Genomic DNA, 26,569 nt, shown 5'->3' on the forward strand with positions numbered 1-26,569 from the left:
GGCAAAATGAGTGGCTTATATCTATCAGGAACCTTATGAGGCAGGGGATTGTGTACAGGGGCTAAATGATTGGGTACAGGGGCTAAATGATTGAGTTCGGTGTGCACAGGGATAGGATGATTTGACTTGACAGTAGTGTCCCCCTTGACTATAAGGTGAGCATTAGCAGCATTTAGAGGCTGTTTTTCTAATGTGCAAGGAGGGCTTTCTTCAACATTTTCTACGGGAAAAACATAAAAGTCAAGTTCAAACAATATGTACAACAAAATTTTATGGAGGAGAAAGAACATGACCTCTTGGATAATAATCCAGGTCAAAAGCCTGATCTGCTCAAAAATTTCTTTTGGGCATTTCTCCAGTGGAGTCTTTATTATGAGGATGATGTGGAGTCGCCAGGTGGATATATTAACTTTGAGTGCCTGATCTCTGTCCACCATCAAAGATCAAAACTAGACTTGAAAAATGGTTGTGAAGGTTTGGTTCCTCCCAGTGGAGCTTTCCAACTTTCTTTGTGACACTTTGTGAAATTATCTAAGGAAGTTCCCCAGTGGAGTCACCATTATGTTATCACTCAGGTTGTCCTTAAGCTCCGGAAAAGGATACGGCCGAGGTAACCACAGACCAACTTTGGACTGCAGGTTCTAGCCAACCTGCAATCAGAGAGGGCTCTCTCTTTTAGATTTAGCTTTGTTTTTTAAAAAGGATGTTAGGCTAGGTCTCGAGTTCAGAGGGCTTTTAGTTTTGTTTTTTGGTGGGAAAATTGGTGTTTTCAGACAGAGAGGCAAGGCATAGTCTGGAAGTTTCAAACCATTGGGCGTGGAGTCAAGGAGTCGGACTGCTGGTGCGTTTTCTTGGTCACAAGAGAAATAAGGAGCAAGGTAGCTGCTCATGAAACAACACTTAAAGCTTAAAAGGATAGAATGAGGAATAAGGAATGAGAGGCAACAAAGAATCTCTCACTATGCTTAAAGGGGGAAAGTGAATGAGCTCTATCTAGGAGCAGTTAAGAATTCCTAGACAACTGTCAAAGATGGATGGATTAGGGGAAATATGAGCCGAAGGGAATTCATATTCATGACTGATCCAGAGGAAAACATAAAGAAACAGCAGAAATTGAGCATAGAGAGTATTTAAACTAATTCTAAGCTATTCTTTCTTCCTGTTATTTAGACGGTATATCAATGGAAAAAACAGAGATAGGAAAACTTATTGAGTCATGTTGCAGCACATGAATTCCAAATTCACTTCTTGAAACCATTAGACACAGAGCAGACAGTCTTTCCTCCAAGCTTTTCAGCAGTCTTTGATTACAGAAAACATATCAGGTATACAGTGCGAGTCTCCACTGAAAAACTATCAACCAACCGACCCTTTAAACAATATAGAGGGTGGTATATATAGGGAAGATTTATCCAAAATTATCTATTACAGCCGACCTAACAGGTCTGACAGAAAATTGATTACTTTAACCAAATCCTATCTAGAAATAAATGCCAGAAAATATCTTTGAGCCTTGTTGGGGGCAGCCGTATCAAAATGAGTTAATATCTGTCCTGGTGGCTCTGTGCTCTTCATCTGTCATAACTGTGCATTGGTCTTTGCACCCTTGCTGTTCGGCGGTTTTAAATGCCTCTGACTGTGATTTGAGAGCTAGGATGGGCTTACTCCTCTTGATTTGACTTTCTGGGGGGCTCATCAATGTTTAAGTACTTCGAGCCCTTTAAAAATCTTCGACTGATACTCTTTGGCTCTCCTTCTTCCTCTGATACCCTTTGGCAATAAATTGATGCTGTTCTGAGGTGCTGTGGGTCTTATTCACAAATAAATGGCCGTTGTTCGGCCTCTGTTTCTTTCGAAACTGTTTTCTGCCCCTTCCGGCAAGCTTCGCGAGGAAAAATGGGTCATTCGGCGTCTTTCGGGCTTGCTGGGGGCCGCAGAATGAAAATATTCAACGAAGATTCCCCATTCAGGCCCTAAAAATCTAGCGATGAGCGAGGCGCAAATCGCTCATCAAAAACTGCCTCAGAATCGGATTCCGGGGCTCCGAAGCGCGATTTTCGCGCCTTTGCGCCCAAAAGATGCTGATGACGTCCGCATGACGTCAGCATGATGTGACATTGTACTGCGGGTGACGTCAACATGACGTCAGCAGGACGACGTGGCGGGATGACGTCATCATGTACGGATGGTGACGTGGCAGGTACGGTGGCAGGAGGCCACGCAGGCAGGTGACTCAACATAGTGACTGGGCAGGGGGTGACGTCACTGGGCAGGCAGGGGCAGTTTCCGGTTTGGGCGCATCGCTTATGGACAAAGGCAGTTTCGGGGGAGAGGGCTCCACCACGGCCCAACGCTTGACGCGTGGCGGGAGGTACGGCGACAATACCGCCCATCTCCCGGATGCTAAAGCTCGGGCGTTTTGGAGATGGGACGACTCGCCCACCATTTATCTGCGGGGCGGAAGATCCAACGGTTGGCGGTAGATGCGAGGCGGCGGCGGGTTAGCGGGCAGGGATATTCGCGAGAATATTCCCATTTAAATATAGCGCGCGGTGGGTTTAGACTTAAGAAATGGCGGGTTTATGGGTTTTTTGAGCGCGGGTTAGCAATTTATGCCCAAAACTTGGGGTAAAGGGATAAAAAGTGGGTTTTTGAGGGTTTTTAGAGTTAGGGAAGAGGTTATTAGTCTGACCAGGTGTCAGATTAATCCCTGCTATGACTCGGATGGGCTAAAAACAACCCCAGATGGACCATTTTTTCCCGGAATTATAAAATTATGGCTATATTGCCAGGGAGGGAATATTTACATAGGGGAGTTTTATAAGCATAGTTTAATAGGGGAATGGGAAAAACTGATAGGGAGTTATATAATAAAGTTAGTAGTTAATATGGAGATGAACAGAGGGCGCTAAGGTATGAGACCTTAGGCTTTGTTGGGAAAAGAAGGCTCACAGAAGATGAGTGAGCAATCCTTGGGTGAAGCAGATCCTCATCAAGGCGAATGTCATGGAAATGATGAAACTGAGAGGCTCAAGCAGATCTTGACCTCTTGGGGAAGTTAGTAAGTGGCTTTGGGGAGTTTAGAAGAAAGGGGAGTTAGTGATGTTCACCTTTGAGCCCTTTTGCATAAAATTGCCTGTACTGTGATCTGAAAAGATAAAATACTTTGTATCACAAAACTGATCACAAATTATCATTCTGCAACCACACAGCTACCTACCCAGCCTACTTTTCTAACATTTTTCTTCTCTTTTTTTTATGGGTGGGTGCATTTAGACTTGCAGACCCAGCTTTACAATTTTTCTTTTTTTCAATTTTTCCTATCTAAATCTACACTTATTTCTGCCAGGGCCCAGATTAAACAGTTGGGTCCCTTTGATTCTCTACTTATCTACAAATCTGCCAAGATTTAGCTGTTTGGACAGATACCTTCTCTATATTCTACAACAAAAAATTGAAATCTAGGGAGACCAAGATTTAGCTGTTTGGCCTTCCCTTAACTGAAAAAACTCATCCCAAATGGAATACAACAGTGGCATTTGGACCAGCACACTTTCATTGCTTCTTGTGGAAATATGGAACACTGCAGCTTGCAGAGTATGACATATTTGGCATGTAAAAATGTCAATCATGAAAGATGAATACCTGCTGCAGCAGGAGGCTAACAGGTTGATCCATCTAATGAATGTATCATCCAACCCTATTTTTTTGAGGACTTTTATCAGGAACCCATGCCTAACGCAATCAAAAGTGTTTTCCATGTCCATATTTATGATCATCCCTACACCAGCTAGAAACAAGTTCTTCTTTGATAAAGATAATATTGTCAAAGATTTGCCTACCTGGGACAAACCCCCCCTGATTATCAGAGATCAAAGAGGGAAAGAGAGGTTTAAGTCGTGAGGCCAACAACTTTGAGAATATTTTGTATGAGACATTACAAAGGGATATTGGATGGAATCTAGAGAAGGAGGAGGGATTCGATTCTTTGGGGATCAGAGCCAGGAAGGAAGAGTTTATGCCACCCCCCATGGCAAAGCATTTTAAAGAATATCCCACCAATCTGCATAGGTCCTTCTTTATGACTTCCCAAAAGGATTGATAGAAGCTGGCCGAGAATCCATCTAGACCAGGAGCCTTATCAGGGGGGAAGGAGAAAATAACCCTCTTGATTTCCTCGACCGCAGGGGGGATATCAGAGTTCTATTCATTTCCTCTGACACCATCACAGGGATACCTTCTAGGAAGAAATATTTGTTGTCTAGATCACTTGTAGGATCTCTTGTATATATATTTTAATAATGCTCTACCGTTGCTCTCTTAATTTCTTCAAAAATATTAATAGTTTACCCCCCATTATTAATCTGAGTTATATCATCTTTTGATTCCCTGAACTTGGCTTGTTTATGGAAAATTTTGTGTTCCTATCCCCAACCTTCAGCCAATTATTTCTAGATTTTAATCTCCAGTACTCCTCTTCCCTCCTAAGGTTTGTGTGAAGGGTCTTAAATACTTCTACTTCTTTTTGGAGGTCTGCTTCTTTTACCAAAGTTGATTCCATTTTTCCCTAGATTAATGCTAGTTTTTCTTCCATCTCTTTAATGTTATCTTGTCTGCCTGATTTGTTTTCCTTTAGCCACATTTTAATGCCACCTTTCAGCCTGCGAATCTTGGACTCCTAGATAGGTATTGCGCTTCCCTCAATCTACCCCGACAAGAAGAGGGAAACCACCTCCATGAAATTAGGGACTTCCAACCATAGGGGAGAATAATGAAAGGGTATAGGGCCTAGATCCAAGGGCTGGGAGATTATCAAACTGATCGGTCGGTGATCAATCTAGACCATGGTAGAATATAGGATTTGAGGGTGAAATTTAGGATTTGGATATTTTCAACGGCTAGAAAACAGTCCAGCTCGGCCGTAATATGGCGCATTCCTACTCTTTTATTGATCCAATTATACAAAACTTTATGCGACTTAACATCAGAGAGGTTCAGAGTTAAGATGAGATCTTCCATATACTCTTGTAGGGCGTCACAAACAATGGAGCCCCCTCTTTTTTCATGACTGCCCATTGTTGTACTGAAATCTCCTCCAAGAATACAGTTATGTCCATACTTTATACCCCTTAATTCCATTAGGGATTTCCAACAATCTTGTTTTTCCCAGAAGTGAGTGGGCATGTAAACATTTATCACTATGAAAAATTGATGATTTTATATAATTAAAAAAGTAGTTTCTATCCAACGAATAGTTTTTAGAGAACTTACCAATTACAATTTCGCAGGGTTCTACATAGTGCAAAGGCCTCTCCTCTTGAACTAATTGTTTCAATATTACTGCTAGTCCATATCTTATTTTGGATTGAGTTGAGAATCTGCTCATCCAAATTGGTCTCCTAAAGGAGGGTGACATCTGGTATTTCCTTTTAGATTAGGGATTTCACTTCCATTATTCTTTTTACTGATCCTAGTCCCCTACAATTCCAGGAGATGATATTCATTAATCACTTTTTTATGTTCCCCGCCCCCTTACTAGGGCCTGTATTATTTCCTTTTTACCCCCTCATTTGTTCCCTACTCCTGCTAGCTGACAAGGGATAGTGTGTTGGACTCCCAACTTTTTATTTTTATTTTTTCGATTTTTTCCATCCTGACTTCCTTATTTGTTTTTCTTCCTGCTTTTTTCCCTTTTCTTTCTGGTTTCTTCGTCCTTGCACAATCGAGTATTTCATATACAAAAATTAGTTGTGTAGATGGCTCAAGACCTTCCATTGATGTAAGGAGTCCCTCCATGTCCTCCTATTCTCATGATTCTTTGTAACTACTATAAATGTCTAGGCTAGAGCTCGTCGCTTTATGGCTTTTGTGGTCTGTACCAGGGGTGTTGACCGAGAGGTTGGGGCTTCCTGAGAGGAGGAGGGGGGGGGGGGAGTGAAACATTCTACATTGGCAGCAGAGCCCAAGACCGTGAATTGATTCTACGACACCAGACCGGAACCACCCCCAGAAGGCGAGCTTGAGGGAGGCGGGTGGGTAGGACTAACATCCTTATAGACCGGAACGGAGTCGAGGGCATCATCAGGGGTCGAATGCTTCAAGGGATCCTCCACTTAACATGTTTCCAATGCTCTTTAGGATCCCCAAACTACTTATCCGAACATTCCAAACCTTTTGGACAACCCTTAGCAAAGTGTCCATACTCATGGAAAAATTTGCATTTAAAGGGCAATTGGTCATAGTTGACTTCTTGCACGTGTGTCCAACTATCCATACATAAATTGAAAACTGTTGGAAGACCTTTCTCTAAGTCCACCTCCATAAAAATCCTGGCACAAGAGAAGAGACCATCTTTTGGCTCTAAGCAATCAATGTACTTCCCTAGGGAGTTCCCGATGAGCCTGAAAGTCGCATCATTCTAGCAGTGAAGGGGGAGGTAAGGCAACTTCACCCAGATTGAAACCAAGGATGGAACATCACATTCCGGGTTGAATCTAGGACTCCATCGATCTAGATACAATCCCTGAGGACCCATAAAATATGGACCACTCCTGAACACAAAATATTTATCCAGCCTATTCTCAAAGTAAAAATTATAGAAGTCTTTGCCATAGAAGGAGGAGATAACCTTTCTTTTAATAAGAGGCTTCCAGTTCTTCTCGATCCAAGCTTTTACCGTCCTACATAACGACCAAAGGCCTATAAATTGGCCAATGAAACCTCGATCATCCAGCTGCAGGGCACGAGAGTGGGCCTAAGGGGCACAAATCTCTATCTTGGGGATCTCCTCTATCTTATTCACAAACATTGACTCACCCAACTTACAGAACTTCGAAGCTGAAGCAACCAAAACATTGAAGGCCACAATCTCCACAACTAGTTGTGCCGCCTGGGTAGGATCCAACATTGAGGAAGCCAACACTAGCCTAGAGGAGCAAAAGCGGGCTTCGAGAAGGCTCCAACAGACAGTCAACTCCTCTGCCAAATGATTTGAGCACCTCACCCAATGCGCCTAAACAGGAGATGGGCCAGAGAGGCCGAAGCCCAACCAAGGGAGTCGAGGACCCGTAGAGAGGGCCCAAGCTGTCGACTGCTACTCCAACCCGTCATGCCATTTCTAGGTCACAACCACCTCTCTCCGCCTCTCTCTCTATAATATTCTCCTTCCCAAACATATAAGTTTTTAACAAATCTTGTAGCACGAGTTATGTCTCCTTGAAAGAAAAAGGACCAAGGCTAAACTATTATAGCATTGTCACAAAGCTACAATCAACCTAATAATTAAAGAAGTTGAGACATCTATGGAATAAATTGAGAATCTACCTCTATAAAATATTTGAGCCTCAACAAAACACGATCTAGAAGAATTATATGTGAAATCTTTTGAAATATTGTAGCATCTTCTTCATTATACAAGTTATGTGAAAGAAGGCTAAAAGAATCTTAAAAGAAGGTTCTTTGTGCACATCCTCTCTATGTCTCAAAGAAAAGAAGCAGTAAGAAGAAATTGTTCAATCTTCAGCTTGTGGAAGAAGCCTTGAAGTCCTCATCAAATACAAGTAAGTACTTCTTATTTTTTAGTTATCTAACAATTTGTCTTCAGTTTGCAAGAAAACAAAAATAAGGTCAATGGAATATTAATCTTTCAAGCATGAAAGGCAAAGGTATGTAAGTTTTGAGGTATGTATATCATGTTTATAATGGCAATTCCTCATTGAAGATTATTATTGTCTAGGGTTTATAAAAGTATCTCCCTCACTTTTTTGTTTTCTCTTAGCAACCTTGTCTAATAATGTGTAGGGTATGTAATTGCTACAAGGTATATGACATTTCCTTGCAAAAATAGAATTAATTAATAATCTCCTAGAGTCTGCAAGAAAATCTTTAGAAGTTCATTCTCTAAAGGAAAATAGAAACCCTAGATGATCATCATGATATTGTAATTGTATATTTTTTTATGTGCTTGTCAATAAATATTGCAAGAAGCAAAATGAGGCAGACATGCTAATCTTATAATGATGACTTAGTAAATTGAAACACTCTAAACAAAAGTTGAAATGGACCTTGGAGATATTATCATTCAAAGGGAACCCTACAAGGTTTGTAAAAGGAGTAGCTCAAGGTATGTTTAAAGATCACATATTTTATATCTAGTCTTCCTCATATAAAACATATGATTATTTTCTTTACTAACTCTCTTATGCCTAGGGTCTTGAATCTTAAATACTTTTGTTAGGGCGATTAATCGTTAGATTGAATCTACCCTTATAATATTATGTCTTGTTTGGTATTTTGGTGAAACCCTAACCTTTATGGTTCATTTTAAAACCCTAGCCTCTTGACACTTAGAGTATGTTGATAATGAAACCCTAACATACTTAGGATTTGATGTTAAAGAATAGAACTCATGATGAAATCCTACTATCTTGATGTTTAAGGTTTTGATTGTGTAAAATCCTAGTCTTTTAGAGGTTGCTATTGATATTTACAACATATAATGAAAGCCTAGATTTTTAGGGTTTGATGAATTAGGGTTTAGGGTTTATAACCAAAAAACTTGTAATAGTTAATGTAAGGTCATAGGAATGACCCTAGGAGCATGCACTTCAATATGTTTGGAACCCTAGCCTGGTCAAACTGTTGTATATCTAATTTTGGAGTTTGGTGTTTGTATCTAGGGTTTTTGATAAAACCTTAGTAAAATATTGATATAAGAAATAATAATGAAACCCCATACATGATATTCTAGTATGCTAACTTGATTGTTGATATATTTGATGGAATCTAGGGTTTGTGACAAAACCCTAGCAAAGTTGTTTAAGCCTGGATTATAAAAGATGCAACCCTTGTTAGGTTTAGGTTTTACATGTATAATTTTTTTTTCCTTTTACAAAGTACTAAATGCTCCCATGATTATAAATTGTTAAACCTTTAGTTGACTTCATGCTTCTGTATATTTTTACTTGATTGTACTTGCTATTGAAAATTTGCAGGTACATAATCTTCAAGATGTTGAAGATGTTCATAATAATAATGATGATCATGATGGGTATAGGGAGTTGTAAGAATGATGATGACATAAAATATTACCTTCTTTCCATAAGAAAGATTGATGGTCCTTTAAAGGTTGAAGTTTCTCCAATAATATAATAAAGAACCTGTAAGAAGGAAGTTGTTAATCTCCCTAAGTTGAGAGGGGGCTTAGGTGAAAGAAAGTGTATATTTCCCTAGTTGAGAGGGAGTTTGGTTGAAAAGTTAATCTCTTCCAGTTGATAACTTGATATAAAGATCAGAAGGATGATTGAGATAAGAGAATAGCTAAAGCACTACAGACATGTTGTTTATGATTTATGAAGTTGCAAACAAAAACTTGGTTACATTGAAAAGTGTTGAGGCTAAGTTTGGTGTTGCTAGAAAAATTGAAGAAGGAAGCTTCCATAGAAATAAGTTTGGATAATATGATGATGACCTAAGCAGCATCAGGATATTTGAGGACCCTAGAGGTTTGTGCTAACTTGTATATATTTGAAAGTTTGTTATGAATTGGGGTTATGATTGTATGTGATCTCTCCATAAGAAGATCAAATATTTTTGGAAGCATGCTTGGATTGTTGGATATATCTGATTTAGTTTATAGGGAAAGATGAAGCTTCTTGGGGCAACAAGATGATTGGGAGGATATCTAGCCAACCTGTGATGATGTCTAGATCTCGAAGAAGGGAGGGTATCGTTGGTCTTGTGGAGCTCGGGCCTTGGATACGATACCTAGATCCCTAGGTTGGTGTTAGAGTCGAAGCCTGATGGTACCTAGAGTGGAAAAATATTGGAACACACCTTCCTCCCAGCCAGTTAGATAACTTGGTCAAGTATATAATCTGTAGCACTGCATGTGCAGTGACTCTTTGTAGAACATATCATTTTGAGATATTCCATGTACCTATGTATATATATGTAATTATGAATATCTCCCTAGTTAAACGGGAGTGTTAAAGAATGTAACTAGTGTTGGTCTTCATAATTGTATTTGTAAAAAGTAAGAAAAATGATTTTTTATTGTAACACAAATTGACTTATTAAAGAATGGGTTTCATGCTTGGTTCAATGGTCAATAGGTAAAAGAACCCATTGAGTGCTCTACAATTTTTGTTGAGTCAAAGTCAAAGTAATTATGTAAGATACCCTTCTTGGGTTCATTGTGACAAAGAAAGAAAATGTTTTAATGTAAAAAAATAAAGTCATGTTTCTCCTCCATCAAGTCAGCCTTGTCTACTATCAAGTCAACCTATTCCACAGTTAAGTCAGAATCATGAAAGGCATGTCCTCTTTGAAAAGAATATATATATAAAGGAGCATTCCACCTTGTGATGAAGCACCAACCATTCGATTTGCAAAAAGACGAGTGTGAAAGGCTTATAAAATAAAGATAAGGAATAAAGGAAGGGACCAAAGTCTAGATTGATTGCAGGGACCAAAGTCTAGATGGATTGCAGGGAACGAAGACTAGAATAATTGCAGAGACTAAATTCCAGTATGATTGTAGGGGACCGAAGTATAATTGCAGGGATCACAATCTTGTATAAAGTCTATAGGATCGAAGTTTAGTTAAGGATTGAAGTTTTGATGAGGTTGAGGAAATAAAATAGAAGATGTGTTATCTCGTGAAAGGATGACTTGATAAATAGAGAGATGTCTAGATCAAGGGTCTAGGAGTGTCTCAACTTGATTTGATTCTACTAAAGGAAAAGTTTGATTGGGTTTTCCTCTTCATAAGGCTTTTTCCCTGGCTTAGTGCCTACATATCGTGTCCATTTGTCATTAATGATATTCATTTGTATTGGTAGTTGTTTGATGATAATATAACATAATAATAACAAATAAAAGAAGAAACTAAAATAATGGCACAATCAACTATCAAAGTTAAGAGAAATCAAATTTATTTAACCCTAACCTAGCTGCTCTAAATTTCTCAACACAAAGATGGTAAAATTTACAATTTAAAATGTTTCGCCACAACCCCTCTTTTTCCTTTCATTTTATCTTCCAAGATATTTTATAATTGCAACTAGAAAAATATACTCTTCCAAGTCTTTGTTTCTTGAATTCAATTACTCACTATCGGTCATCCATCACCCTATTCATTGGTTGGGTTCAAAAAGATGGGCCCCATCATTGGGTAGCTAAATTTTGTTGCATTGCATTTTCCATCGGTCCATTCCATGTTATGGTAGATTGTAATGTCTCCCTACTTTATTGCTTAGATCTATTGGGTATCGTTGATCAACATCACCATTATTCCATTTATAATGTCTCACGATACTTTTAGGTTTTTCAAAGATGGTAAACTTTACAATTTCAAATGTTTCACCATAACCCCTCTGTGTCCTTTCATTTTATCTAGCTAAGTTGTTGTGTATCAATTTAGCCTCTACAAGTGTCTTTCCTTTTGTCTACCCTACCCTATTAAACTTGAAATTAATATGCAACTCCCTTTTCTAGCTATGAAACTTCTCCTTTAATAGTTTTTTGACATATTTTTTTTTTCTCGTCACGCCTTCCTCTCACTTTTCTTATTCAATTTTATATTGACTTAGTCCATGATACTTCCCTTTTCAATGTTCAAACATATCAATTTGTCCTTGTGATGCTAATAAGCTAGAAGATCAATTCCACTTTTTATTGGAATTTGGCCACATTCAATTAGTACATCTCGTTATGGATCCTCTCGTGTTCCTTATCTTAGAAAATGAATTTAAAGAAATGTGTCCAATCATGGAGTATAAGAACCTTTATTTGTTGGATCGAATTTAGGGCACTCAATTCTTCACAATTTGAGTGGATGCTCATGTCCTTTGTGGTTATAAACGAATTTTCCACATTCATGAGATAGATTAAAAATATATTTGTATATGGAAAAACTCCTTTTCATATATTTGGATGGCGTCCTTATATTTGATTCTTCTTGAGATGAGCAATTACAACTTGTTCACCTTGTGTTTGACTTGCTTTGCACCCACAAATTCCATGTGAAGGGAAAGAAGTTGCTTGGACAAATCTCCATTTCTTATTTTGGGTTTGTTATACATTGATGTGGTATTCATGTTGACCTTAATAAAATTAAGGGTATCGCGACTTGGATAATTCCCTTGATCTCTACATATTTGAAGTGTTTATGTAAGTTAGTTGAATTACTAAAGAAAATTTATTCTCCACCTCTTTTAGTGAGCACAACCATTACAAAAATTCATGAAGTCCATGCCTCTTCCTATGATGGTTTTGAAAAACCAAAACCCTCTTAACTTTATGGAAGGTTTTGTTTTTGTCCATCCATGCAATGCCACATTGAGTCCTATATTTTCCATTTTTCTCTTTGCAACACCAATGACCCCATTTGCTAGAAACAAGGTTTATACCTCCCCTTACTGATTCTTGCATGCCCATGGGGGTCCATCTCTCTTGATTTTCTAACTTGGTTACCTATAACTTGTTATAAGCATAATTACATTTTGGTAGTTGTCCGCCGCTTTTCCAAAATGAAAATCTTTGTACCAAGTACCAAAATCTTCATTGCTCAATAAACTACACAGTTGTTCTTCACTCATGTTTTGGTGTATTTTGCATTGCTTCTTGCAATTGTCTTTGATCATGATCCCCATTTCCTTAGTACTTTATGGAAGACAATGTGGCACTTATTAAGTTGTTAGTGCCAATTTTCTATAGCATTCCACCCTTAAAACTAATGACCAAACCGATGTTGTAAATCAAAATCTAGTGCATGGTCTACATATATTCTATGCCCAAAATAGGCAATGAGACTTTTATCTTCTTGTTTTACAACACAACTACAATATCTCTCTTAATGCCTTTATTGGGTTCTCTTCTTTTGAAGCTTGTTTTGGTTAGTAGCCCCTTGCTTTCTATCAAGTCATGGCTACTCTTTCACTTGCAATGAATTTGCACCAATAGAAAGAATGAGATAATGTTGTCTCTTTTGTTTAAAAGCTCACATAGGTACATTCCTAGGTAGGTGCGACATTGGTTGCCTCCCAACAATGATATAAGAATCTTCAATACGGTTATCAAGTTCTAGTGACATTTCAAGTAGGTGATCGCATTTGGTTGTAGCTAAACAAATAATGTTTCAAGGGTAAACAGTGTTACAAACTCAAATTGTTATTATATTATCCCTATATGATGTTGTATCATATTAATAACAATGTGTATCATTTGGGCTTGCCTTCTTAGTGGGGCGTCCATGATGTTAACAACATCTAAAATCTAAAATTGTATGAACCTCCTCGTTTGGATGATTAAGTGCAAGTTGTCCATTTTTGAGGCACTATTCTAGACTTCCAACCACCATTTTCCAAATATAACTAAATGCATGCATTCATTCCTCTAGATGACTAGACCATTCCTATCTTGTTGGGTGTCAAGGTCAACTTCCCACTCAAGTCAAATGCCATTTGTAATAAACTTTTCGAGCACAATGTCCACAGCTAGTGGGAGAAAGTGGGGACATTTTCGGTCTAAACAATGAAGAGATTATTAGGTGAAAATTCCTAGGATAGTGGGACGTGTCACCTCTATAGTCTATTCAATAATAAATGTAAGCATGATGAGTTCAAACTCAATGCATCTATGCTATTTAGTTAATTATAATTGTTGAGATAGTATAGGTTAGCTAGTTTTGACTTTATCAAGTGTTTGGTTGTAATCATATATATAGATTATTGGGTAATAGAATAGCAATTCTTTTGCTACCTCAAACTTTATTCTTTGCATTATGGAATTTGAACTTTCTAGAAATTATTTTTTGGAGATGAATGAGCCTTATCAAAATGTGATTAAGAAATTGCATTCATTTGTGATGAGGGGCATCTCACATTTATCTTGTTTTCAACATTGTTGTAGAACTAACCTAGAACATTTCTCAAGAAATATTTTTCTTCATGGAATATAATAACTTAATTTATTAATAATTAAAAGATAGAACATCATATTATATGCTAAAACTTTCTATTAAAAACATTTGGAAGTTTTTTCAAACCAGGGTTTTTTTAGAATAAAAAGAATATATAAAATCTTATGTCAAAATTCCATAAATCAAGATAACAAAAAATATAATAAACTTTCATTTAAATTTTATAAATTTAGTTCCATTGAACAACATATTGATGTAAAAATAAAAATATTTAATACACTTTTCATAACTGGGAAATCATGTAATTTAAAATATTTAAAACACTTTTCATATTTTGAAACTATGTTTTCAATTCAATGGCACGACGTGACGGGCGGGGCAGATGGTTTACACACCCCCCGGCCCGTTTCGAATCCTGTGAGCTGCTGCAGCAGCATATGTTGTCCCGATGATGGCATTTAATATGTCTGGATGTGTCGTTCTGACACGCATTTGTAATATATGTATAAAGGAAAAGAGGGCCCATAATGCTTCTAAAGGGAACTAGCCCCTCCCATTAAAAAAAAATAAATAAAAATAAATAAATAAAAAAAAATAAAAATAAAAGTAAAAAAATATTAACATTTTTTTGGTTAATATCAATTTAGAACAAAGTTCTATGATGTTAGACGTGTTCAACAAATTCCTAAAAAAGTTTGTGGATACCAAATTTGTGTTGGAACGACCTTATAAAATGAATAAAAAATATTACGGGTCATCAAAGTGAATTTCATAACCACATATAAATGCGTATATAATCAATCTAATACTTTCGAAAACAATTTTAATGCTTTTAGCAATGCCACCAAGCAACTTTAAGAATATAGGATGCCAATGTCCAAAAGCACCAATGAACTACGACATTTCCAATGTGGCATGCTCCCTTACAATTTGTAGCATCAAAATTAAGAGAGTCCATACAATGAAAATTATACAATTTTTGGATCTTAAAACCACATCAACAAGAGTGAAGAGCATTACATAGCCATGAAAGCAAGCTATGTGAATAAAATTATTTACATTATAGATTTAATTTTTCTAAAACAAAATATACAAATTTTGGATCTTAAAACCACATTAGTTAACATAGCAATAAAAGCAAGTTATGTGAATAAAATTATTCACTTTATAAATATTTTTTTTTAAACAAAACAAATTGTATATGCATTGTTGTTGCTTAGTACCTGCCCTTTATGCAAAAAGTAATAGATAACAATTATTGAATGCTTGAACAAATTCATAAATCTAACAATGAGGTACATTTGAATGCTATAAAGGGAAGTAATTAATGGACTAGATAACCGTGGAGCAAAATAGAGATAGGTGCATAGAAAATTTTAGATGAAACATTAGCCCCAATAAAGACATTGAGAGAGATATTGTAGTTGTGTTGTAAAACAAGAAGATAAAAGTCTCATTACCTATTTTGGGCATAGAATATATGCAGAGCATGCACTAGGTTTTGATTTACAACATCGGTTTGGTCATTAGTTTTAAGGGTGGAATGCTATAGAAAAATGGCACTAACAACTTAATAAGTGCCACAATGTCTTCCATAAAGTACTAAGGAAATGGGAATCATGATCAAAGACAATGGCGAGAAGCAATGCAAAATACACCTAAACATGAGCAAAGAACAATTGTGTAGTTTATTGAGCAATGAAGATTTTGGTACTTGGTACAAAGATTGTCATTTTGGAAAAGCGACAGACAACTACCAAAATGTAATCATGCTTATAACAAGTTATAGGTAACCAAGTTAGAAAGTCAAGAGAGATGGACTCCCATGGGCATGCAAGAATCAGTAAGGGGAGGTATAAACCTTGTTTCTAGCAAATAGGGTCATTGTTGTTGCAAAGAGAAAAATGGAAAATATAGGACTCAATGTGGCATTGCATGGATGGACAAAAACAAAACCTTCCATAAAGTTAGTGAGCACAACCATGGTATTATAATCTTGCTATGAGAATATATAATAGCAAATGTCCTCATATAATATTCACTTTGAATATAATGACTTTGGTTTATAATAGTATATAATATTGATTGTGTAATAATTTATATAAATATTTTTAATTAGTATTTTTTAAGGAATAAAAAATAAGTTATATAAATATAGATTTATTGTTTTAAATTTTCAATTGAAAATTGTTTATGATTGTATTGTTTTTATACATGACATTTGATTAGAAAAAGACATATGCAATTAATTTATTCTCTAAATTTTTTGTTGGATAAATATTCTTTTAAAATCCTAGATCCATAACATAATAATCAAAGTCTAAATAGCCCATGGAATTGATAAACCATGGTAGTAACCCATGGTATTATAATCTTGCTATAAGAATATATAATAACAAATGTCATCATATAATATTCACTTTGAATATAATGACTTTGGTTTATAATAGTATATAAAATTGATTTTGTAATAATTTATATAAATATTTTTTAAAGAATAAAAAATAAGTTATCTGTTAATTTTGTCAAAAAAATTATTATATTTTAAATCAAAAATTACATAATTGTGTTTTTCTAAATTCCTATCCTAAAAAAAACTAATTATTTTAAATTTTCGGTTAAAATTGTTTATAAAAATTATATTATCTTTAAACAGTTGGATTATACATGTTCCTCCCTCATATCATGCACATTGCCTTAATTTATTGTTTTAAATTTTCAGCTGAAAATTGTTTATAATTATATTGTTTTTATCGATCAGCTGAAAATTGTTTATAATTATATTGTTTTTATCGATGACAATTGATTAGAAAAAACATATAAAATTAATTTATTCTTTAAATTTTATGTTGGATAAATATTTAAGATTTTAATTTTTTTATGCATGACATTTGATTAGCCATAAATAGTAAATACCCGTCTTACTCTGGCTTGAATGTATTTGTTTTGTTTAATAAAGTTCAACGCTTTATACAGTACATTCGTGTAGGTGTCATGTCGCTTTTTTGGATAGTTAATTATCGCTTTATGGTATCGTCATTTATTGATTGCAATCACATCCGTGTAGGTGTCATATCGCTTTTTTGGATAATTATTTACCTTTGAACCCTTGATGTTTGGAGATTTTTTTAGTTTTATTTTTATTTTTAAATAATTTTTAATTTTGATAAATAAATTTTAAATTCTATTAATTTAGTTAAATCAAAAACTTTTATCAATAAAAAATGAAAAAATTAGAAATTTAAATTTTAAAAATTTAAAATTTTAATTTTAATTTCAAAATAAATAATGTTGAATTTTACAAAACTTTTATTAAACTTAATTGTTGAATTAAATTTTAATTTCAAAATAAATAATGTTAAATTTTACAAAACTTTTATTAAACTTAAATTTTTTAATTTGTATTAATTAATTAAAAATTTATACATTTTACTCAAACTAATTACAATATAACTTTTCTTTCATGTAATATTAGAAAACAATAAGAATTTTGTAATCTTTCCTCCCAAATCCTTTAAACATGGCTATTAATTAAAAGGTTTACATGGCTTTTAATTAAAAGGTTTGCATATATATTTTTGAGATTGGTTTCATACACGATAATGCCCATTTCTCGCAACAACCTTTTCTTTAATGTTACAGTAAGAATTATGTCATCATTCCTCGGAAATTTTATTAATATATATATATATATATAATATGGTTATAAATGTTAATATTTTTGGTTATGTAATAAAGTATTATATTATTGTGAGAATTTAAAATTATTTAATATGGTTTAAAGTCATTATTACTTATTTTGAATTTATTATCTTATTTATAAGAATTGAATTTGAGTGGAGAGAATATTAGTATTTATAGGTATGTAATCATTAAATTTGGGTTGAGATGTTAGTATTTATATGTATGTAATAATTGAATTTGGGTGGAGAGAATGTTAGTATTTATATATATGTAATAAAGCGCTTTACTTTTTAGGCCATTTAATAACAAGGTCCAAAGCTATTACAACAAGAGCCACTTTGTGACTTGGCATTATTTTTTTTTGCAGTGATGAAATTTGTGTATGTAGTTTTTAGCTTGTTTAGTTGAAACGATATGGTAAAACCACTAATCATATCAACATCATAACTTGCTAAGCAACATCATTAATAATAACATCTCCAATGAAAATGATCAGTCTTATATAATTAAATATTTTTATGCAAACTTAAGTAAGCAAATTTTATTTGATAGATACCTTGAAATTTGTATTTTATCCATTTAAAAAAGATAATATATTTATATTTTAGACCATTTAATCTCTATTTAAAATAAATTGATAAAAATAGAATCAAATTGAAGAGAAACAAACTTGCCCTTTATCACTTTGTGTCTTAAAGAATGTAAAGAATGTCTATTTGAATAAATAGCAATATTGAATGAATATTATTTCTTTTGCATATTCTATTGGATTGAATTTATGTGGCTTAATCTAGCTCTAGGGTTATATCGTTGTTTTATACCTTTCAAAAAATTTGTATCTTATAGTCAAGGAATATAAGATTGAAATTTTAGTAAACAAATAAGACTTTAAACAAGTAACACAAACCTTAGTGTATTGTTCAAGGCTCCTCTTCAACATTAAACACAAACATGTCACTTGTAGACTTTTTTTTGTGTAAATCAGCATATTATATTAGTGTAAGAATACATATTTTACAAAAGGTCTGCACGAGCAAACATCAGACTACCCTTTTACAAAGAATGCACCAAGAGATGACCAAAAAGACCAGCCAAACGACCCCGGGCACACCACACAGGGCGACAGAGAAAAAAGGGAGTTGACAAAAGCAGTAGAGACCAAACCTCTACACAACTAGAGCCGCAGACAATGAACGTTGAGTTCCTGAGCAAAATATAACCAAGAAAACCCACCAGGGTAGGTAGATACAACAACTGATCCAACCTTAGGAATTCAGCAAGAACGATAGCCAAGACCCGTTACATTTCAAGAACAATATAATTTTTGGAGGTGTCCGGCGCAGACGCCGTCTTAGCTTTGCCTGCCTGAGCAGGCGCTGGACGAGTGTTCTGAAAATTGCCAGTGCGCTCCTCCATCTTATCCTCAGCATACCTGGCATCAGGACCTATAGTGTGCCTCAAGAGACTAATCAGAACCGAGAGTTTCTTTGACACGTTGTCAAACTGCTGTTCCAGTGCGCTTATCTTGAACTCCAAGCTTTCCAGAATTGTAATGTGCTCCTCTGACACAGCTGCAGTGGCCTGTTGGGCTTGACACACTTGGTCAAAATAGTTCCCCTGCATACTTAGAGCCTTGGCCAACATTGTCTTCATTCTCCACATCTCTGCTTGCGTTCGCACAAACTGAGTTGCACACGTTGTAATCGAGCCAGGGTCCTGAATCCAGTCAATCTCCTTCTCCAGCTCTTGACCCTCCAAATATCCTCCTCCTCCGTGACAATGGCCTCCAACTCCTCGATTTTCTGTTTTTCTTTATGCGAGATGCGGGTCTCATATGCTTCGCGAGCTCTTTTTAAATCTCTGTTGGCCGAAGCGTTACAGCTTCCCTCTCCCGCCATGATTTCAACCACACTCGACAGGCAGCACAACTTTCTACGACCAAAGGAAGAGAGTTTCAGCCTCCAGATCGAAGAAACAGTGCCTCTGCCTCTGCGTGGAGATACTAATAAATAGATGAAATTGGGGGATTCACTGGCTGTATGTCGATCCATCCCCTGTTGCCCACAGGTCTTGTCATAATTAATCCTACGAGGTGGTGTATTATTTCAGTTATGGCTTAATTTCTTGCCCTTACGGTCACCTTCCTTGCCATCCTCCAAAGCATGCCAAGTGTACCATCTACTATAAGGGCGTCGGCGGCGCACATTCTTTTTGATCATGTATCGGATGCGAGTACCTTCCTCCTGCTCGAGCATTGAATGCTCCTGAACTGCATGTCCTTTGTTCCTCTGCCAACCCTTAAATCTACCTGTTGTACGCATGAGCATACTCATGTCGTAAACCTTGCCTAAAGCGCCGACCCTTCGGCCTTACTTTTCATTCATCAAATCCTACCTCGAGAGCAGGGTACACCTATCTCTTAATTCCGGGCATATGACATCCTGCCAACAGCTGTCCAATATGCTAGTGGGGTTCTCTATACCATAATTCGCCAGATGGTCCGCTACTACGTTGGCTTTACGTCTAACAGCTTGAAATATCAAACCTTTCGGCCACCCCAAATGTTCAGCTATGTTTTCTATAACTTTAGCCAGTCGCCAGTGCTGAGTAACCTTACTAGCTTTGGCTCCCGCTTACATCTTTCTGGCTGCTGTTATCGCGAGATGAGAATCCCCCTCAACCACTGTTGCGCCTACCTGTAAATTTCTGAGAATTCTGAGACCCTGTTCCATAGCTGCGAACTCCATCTCATTGTTCGTTCCTTCTCCTAAGGCTCTGTTGTAGATGTGCTGAATTTCCCCTGCGCTATTCCTTATAATGCCCTCGATACCGGCCATTCCTGGATTGCCTCTTGAAGCTCCATCGAAATTTAGCTTGAGGAAGCCTGCAGGTGGTCATTTCCAGATATTCAACGTGGTACTCATCTCCTATTGGCGGTTCGATGTAGCCAAACTCATTCTATTATCCAGGTTAAAGGCTTTTAAAATTTGTAAGTCCCGATTTGATACTTTGTTATCTTGGTCTACTTTGCTTTTGACAAGAACCAATTGTCTTACATTTTGGGTAATAATTTCTAGAGCGTGAAATATATCTCTGGTTTCGTTTAAGAATACTCTCCTGTTCCGTTCTTTCCAAATTGTCCAGGTAATGAACCCCGGCATTATTTTCCAAATGGTATTGATCCTCTCATTACTAGAAAAGTTGCCCCACCAATTCTCAATGGTCTCTTGGATGGAATTTCTGGTTCTGTCCGTTTGCTGCAAAGTGTTTTCCGCCCAATTCCACAGGTGGTTAGCCCACTCGCAAGTGTTGAAGAGATGATTCATAGTTTCTTCTTCCTTATTGCACATGGGGCACCTAGAAGGGCCGCAAAACCCTTTCTTGCGGAGATTCTCCCATGAGAGAGTTTTCCTGTGCATTAGGAGCCAGAGGAAGATTTTAATTTTCGGCCAGAATTGAGAATCCCAGACCTTGTTGCTCCATTGAACCTCTTCGACTGGCTCTGAGTTTTCAATACACTCTCTGGCTTCTTTGAGCGTGAAATAGCCCCCTCCTTGCTTTCCCCATCTTAGTTGGTCTCTGTCATCAGCCTTCCTTATTCTTCTTTTGTTTAATAGATTCTGCAGGTTCCTGACGTCGTTGTTAGCCTCAGTTGTGTTTTCTGTATCATTGATCGTCCATTCTCTCCATTCTAGGTCCCTGCTATTAGGATTCCAATAGTGATTCACCGTGGTTCTCCCCAACCCTTGATAATTTCTTTGCAGGTTTGCAAACTCTTGCCTCTCTAATTTCGGGAGTTGTTGCCAGGCGTCCTCCCAAAACAAGGCTGTTTCCCCATTACGAATTTCCCAAAAGTTATTCTCCTGTACAATACCTCGATTTCTCCTTGCAGGGTTCCAGATCGGAGATCCTTCTGGATTCTCTTGCATTCTGATTAAGTTCTGAGTGCTATGCAATGGAGCGTATTTTTCCTTCCAATGTCTAGCCCAAGGAAGATTAGGTTCCTTCAGCCATTTCCACCAAAGCTTAGCCCCACATGCTCTATTGATGGTAAAGGGATCTAGCAAGTTTAACCCTCCCATTTTTTTGGGTTTGCACAATTTATTCCAAGCCACTAGTGCCCACTTTTTCTTCTCAGCATTTCCTATCCATAAAAAGGATTTTTGGATCACCCTCATCTTCTGCAAGACTCCTTTGGGAGCAAGGATTATGGAGAGCAAGTATTGAGGAATAGCTTGCAGAACTGCTTTAGTTAACACTAGCCGCCCTGCAAAATTGAGAGCTCTATGGGTCCAGTGATGACATCTCTTCTCCAAATTGGCTAGGATCTTCTCCCAATGCACTTTTTGCCAAGGTTTGTCTATTAGGGGAGCGCCTAGGTACCTCGAGGGCAAACTTCCTATGTGGAAGCCTAGGATGCTAGACAGATTTTTTTGCACAGCTAGATGCGTATTGAAGAAAAAGATGGTAGATTTAGATAGATTAATTTCCATACCTGAGGCTTCATTGAAAATATTGAGGATCCTCTTGTAGCCCAGGGCTTCTTTGACTGTAGGAGATCCATGCAGCATTGTATCATCAACAAATTGTTGGTGAGTGGTCGCTGGAATATGGGGCAGGGGCTGTAACCCTCTGATCTTTCCTTCCTCTTTAGCGCTACGAATGAGTCTGCTCAAACCTTCCATTAGGATAACAAAAAGGAAAGGTGATAATGGGTCTCCCTGTCTGATTCCTCGTGAGGGGGAGAATTGGTTGGTAGGGGAACCATTAGCCAGAATAGAAAATTTGGTAGATTTAATCAGAGCTAAAATCCATTTAATCCATTGATTGGAAAACCCGAAAGCTTTTAAGATTGCTTCAAGGTAGTTCCAGTTGACTTTATCATAAGCCTTTGATAAGTCCAGTTGCATCATCATACCTGCGATTTTCCTGGATTGAAGAGTATGAATCATTTCCTGAGCCAGTAAATTATTGTCCAAAATTTGTCTTCCTTCAACATACCCTGATTGTTCTTCTGAGATGAGGTTCGGAAGAATAGGTTTCAATCTATTGGCAATAACTTTAGAGATAATCTTATAAATGACATTGCATAAAGCAATGGGCCTAAACTTTGTTGGGGTGTTGGCTTCTTCTTCTTTGGGAATCAAGGCTAGGAAAGTTGAATTTAGAGATTTGAGAATTGAGGCAGAGCGCCGAGAGTCCTCCACCACTTCCCAGACCTCATATTTGACAATTTTCCATCAGGCTTTATAAAAGTTGATGGTAAAGCCATCAGGTCCAGGCGCTTTGTCATTCGTTATACTCTTCACAGCTTCTTCCACCTCTTCCAGAGAGATTTCCCTAGTTAATGCAAGATTTTTCTCATTGGTGATTGTTCTGGGAATGGATTTAATGAGTTCAGCGATTGCATCTGTTCTATCCACCTCAGGTTCCTGAGCTATGCTATTAAAATGCGTAGTGAGCAGGGTTGAAATTCCTTGATGATTCTGAAGAATGTCCCCCTGATCGTTTCTGAGACTGAGGATTTTATTGGCGCCTCTATAGTCTAGTGCTGATCTGTGAAAGAATTTGGTGTTTTGTTCCCCTTCCTTTAGCCACTGAATACGAGACTTTTGCTTCCATAGGGTTTCTTCTTGTTGGCAGCGAAGCTGCCATTGTTGCATCAAAATTTTTTCTTGGTCTGCAGAGTCTGAGTTGCTATCTCCAGTTATCCATCCTTTGTGAATCCGCTCTAGCTGCTCCTCTATTTTGGCTTTCTCTTTAAATATATTCCCAAAAACGGTTACATTCCATGCTTTGATTTTATTTCTGATGTATCTCAATTTACCTTGTAATTTGTACATTTTGGTGCCTCTTATGTCCATCGGTTCATGCCACCACTTCTCAACAAGTTGAATAAAGTCTGGGTGATTAAGCCAAAACTTCTCAAATCGAAATGGCTTGTTTCTAGGAGTACCCTGGATCGCAGCAATTAGCAAAATGGGCCAATGGTCTGACCCTCCACTAGGTAGAATGTCTGATTCTACTATCACTCCTTCCAACAGAATGCTTTCAGATATAAGAAATCTGTCAAGACGAGAGGCGATTTGTTTTTTCACCTCTCCTTCTGTTATTCCAAGTGAAGGCCCCACTCTTGGGTTGAATATCCACTAATTTAGTTGAAACGATGAAATCTAAGAAAGCTTCAGAATCTTTGTTGAGTCTGCTGATCCCTCCTTTCTTCTTTAAAAGTGTAGTGATCATATTGAAATCTCCTCCTATGATTGCCTTTACACTGGGATATCTAAGCTTCATATTCAAAAGAGTTCTAAGAAAAATGTATTTCTCTTCTAATTTCTGAGGTCCATAAACGTTGGTGCATAGATAAGTCTCTGAGTTGCCTATCACTTGAACTTCTAGAGCTATAAAGGATCTATTAGCTTCAGCTGAGAGGATATTGATTACATGCGGATCCCACAGGGTAACTAAACCTCCTTCCCATCCATGACTAGCAGTCTCCATGTATTTCATTTGTCTACCTAGCTTTTTTCTTACATTATCAATAATGTTACTTGCGCATTTGGTTTCTTGCACAAATACAATATCAAGTTTTTCCTTTTGGACCTTCCTCTTTAAGAGCCTTTGTTTAGTTTGGCTATTGAGCCCTCTGGCATTCCAAGAGATGACTTTCATTTAAAACTAAAGAGAAAATTAGTGATTAAGAGAAAAAGCTTCTAGAGCTTTCATCTTACCCCCTCATTTGTTCCCTACTCCTGCTAGCTGACAAGGGATAGTGTGTTGGACTCCCAACTTTTTATTTTTATTTTTCTGATTTTTTCCATCCTGACTTCCTTATTTGTTTTTCTTCCTGCTTTTTTCCCTTTTCTTTCTGGTTTCTTCGTCCTTGCACAATCGAGTCTTTCATCTACAAAAATCAGTTGTGTAGATGGCTAAGGACCTTCCATTGATGTAAGGAGTCCCTTCATGTCCTCTTATTCCGATGATTCTTTGTAACTACTATAAATGTCTAGGCTAGAGCTCGTCGCTTTATGGCTTTTGTGGTATGTACCAAGGGTGTTGCTCGAGAGGTTGGGGCTTCTTGAGAGGAGGAAGGGGGGGGGGAGTGAAACATTCTACATCGCCAGCAGAGCCCAAGACCGTGAATTGATTCTCCGACACCAGACTGGAACCACCCCCAGAAGGCGAGCTTGAGGGAGGCGGGTGGGTAGGACTAACATCCTTATAGACCGGAACAGAGTCGAGGGCATCATCAGGGGTCGAATGTTTCAAGGGATCCTCCACTTAACATGTTTCCAATGCTCTTTAGGATCCCCAAACTACTTATCCGAACATTCCAAACCTTTTGGACAACCCTTAGCAAAGTGTCCATACTCATGGAAAAATTTGCATTTAAAGGGAAGTTGGTCATAGTTGACTTCCTGCACATGTGTCCAACTATCCATGCATAAATTGACAACTGTTGGGAGACCTTTCTCTAAGTCCACCTCCACAAAAATCCTGGCACAAGAGAAGAGACCATCTTTTGGCTCTGAGCAGTCAATGTACTTCCCTAGGGAGTTCCCAATGAGCCTGAAAGTCGCATCATTCTAGCAGTGAAGGGGGAGGTAAGGCAACTTCACCCAGACTGAAACCAAGGATGGAACATCACATTCCGGGTTGAATCTAGGACTCCATCAATCTAGATACAATCCCTGAGGCACCATAAAATATGGACCACTCCTGAACACCAAATATTTATCCAACCTATTCTCAAAGTAAAAATTATAGAAGTCTTTGCCATAGAAGGAGGAGATAACCTCTCTTTTAATAAGAGGCTTCCAGTTCTCCTCGATCCAGGCTCTTACCGTCCTACGGAACGGCCAAAGGCCTATAAATTGGCCAATGAAACCCCGATCAGCCAGCTGCAGGGCACGAGAGTGGGCCTAAGGGGCACAAATCTCTATCTTTGGGATCTCCTCTATCTTATTCACAAACATTGACTCACCCTACTTACAGAACTTCGGAGCTGAAGCAACCAAAACATTGAAGGCCACAATCTCCACAAGTAGTGGTGCCGCCTGGGTAGGATCCAACATTGAGGAAGCCAACACTAGCCTAGAGGAGCAAAAGCAGGCTTCAAGAAGGCTCCAATAGACAGTCAACTCCTCTACCAAATGAGTTGAGCACCTCACCCAATGCGCCTAAACAGGAGATAGGCCAGAGAGGCCGAAGCCCAACCAAGGGAGTCGAGGACCCATAGAGGGGGCCCAAGCTGTCGACTACTACTCCAACCCGTCATGCCATTTCTAGGTCACAACCACCTCTCTCCGCCTCTCTCTCTATAATATTCTCCTTCCCAAACATATAAGTTTTTAACAAATCTTGTAGCACGAGTTATGTCTCCTTGAAAGAAAAAGGACCAAGGCTGAACTATTATAGCATTGTCACAAAGCTACAGTCAACCTAATAATTAAAGAAGTTAAGACATCTATGGAATAAATTGAGAATCTACCTCTATAAAATATTTGAGCCTCAACAAAACACGATCTAGAAGAATTATATGTGAAATCTTTTGAAATATTGTAGCATCTTCTTCATTATACAAGTTATGTGAAAGAAGGCTAAAAGAATCTTAAAAGAAGGTTCTTTGTGCACATTCTATCTATGTCTCAAAGAAAAGAAGCAGTAAGAAGAAATTGTTCAATCTTCAGCTTGTGGAAGAAGCCTTGAAGTCCTCATCAAATACAAGTAAGTACTCCTTATTTTTTAGTTATCTAACAATTTGTCTTCAGTTTGCAAGAAAACAAAAATAAGCTCAATGGAATATCAATCTTTCAAGCATGAAAGACAAAGGTATGTAAGTTTTGAGGTATGTATATCATGTTTATAATGGCAATTCCTCATTGAAGATTATTATTTTCTAGGGTTTATAAAAGTCTCTCCCTCACTTTTTTGTTTTTTCTTAGCAACCTTGTCTAATAATGT

General features: G+C 37.3%; 2 protein-coding genes across 2 annotated transcripts; both read right to left on the minus strand.

The window, feature by feature from the left end:
- Positions 1 to 20,532: 20,532 nt before the first annotated feature.
- LOC149226060 (uncharacterized) lies at positions 20,533 to 21,534 on the minus strand. The gene has a single exon (XM_089380091.1). It carries the CDS (start codon positions 21,532 to 21,534, stop codon positions 20,533 to 20,535), a length of 1,002 nt encoding a protein of 333 aa, XP_089236217.1.
- A 1,311-nt stretch (positions 21,535 to 22,845) lies between these two features.
- LOC149226061 (uncharacterized) lies at positions 22,846 to 24,106 on the minus strand. The gene is made up of 2 exons (XM_089380092.1): positions 23,873 to 24,106; positions 22,846 to 23,754 (listed from the first exon to the last, which is right to left on the minus strand). The coding sequence occupies exons 1-2, from the start codon at positions 24,104 to 24,106 to the stop codon at positions 22,846 to 22,848; spliced, it is 1,143 nt and encodes a 380-aa protein (XP_089236218.1).
- Between the last annotated feature and the right edge of the window lie 2,463 nt (positions 24,107 to 26,569).

Source organism: Pinus tabuliformis, chromosome J (assembly GCF_031772625.1).
Source record: "Pinus tabuliformis cultivar Carrire ecotype Pingquan chromosome J, CPIR1, whole genome shotgun sequence".
Classification (NCBI taxonomy): Eukaryota; Viridiplantae; Streptophyta; class Pinopsida; order Pinales; family Pinaceae; genus Pinus; species Pinus tabuliformis.

What these genes read in the sequence shown, in the direction of transcription:
- LOC149226061 (XM_089380092.1), bottom strand. Translation starts at nt 24,106, where the DNA reads ATGGAGACTGCTAGTCATGGATGGGAAGGAGGTTTAGTTACCCTGTGG. An exon ending in TTAGATATCCCAGTGTAAAG is followed by an intron (nt 23,755 to 23,872) that starts GCAATCATAGGA and finishes CAACTAAATTAG; the next exon opens with TGGATATTCAACCCAAGAGT.
- LOC149226060 (XM_089380091.1), bottom strand. Translation starts at nt 21,534, where the DNA reads ATGCAAGAGAATCCAGAAGGATCTCCGATCTGGAACCCTGCAAGGAGA.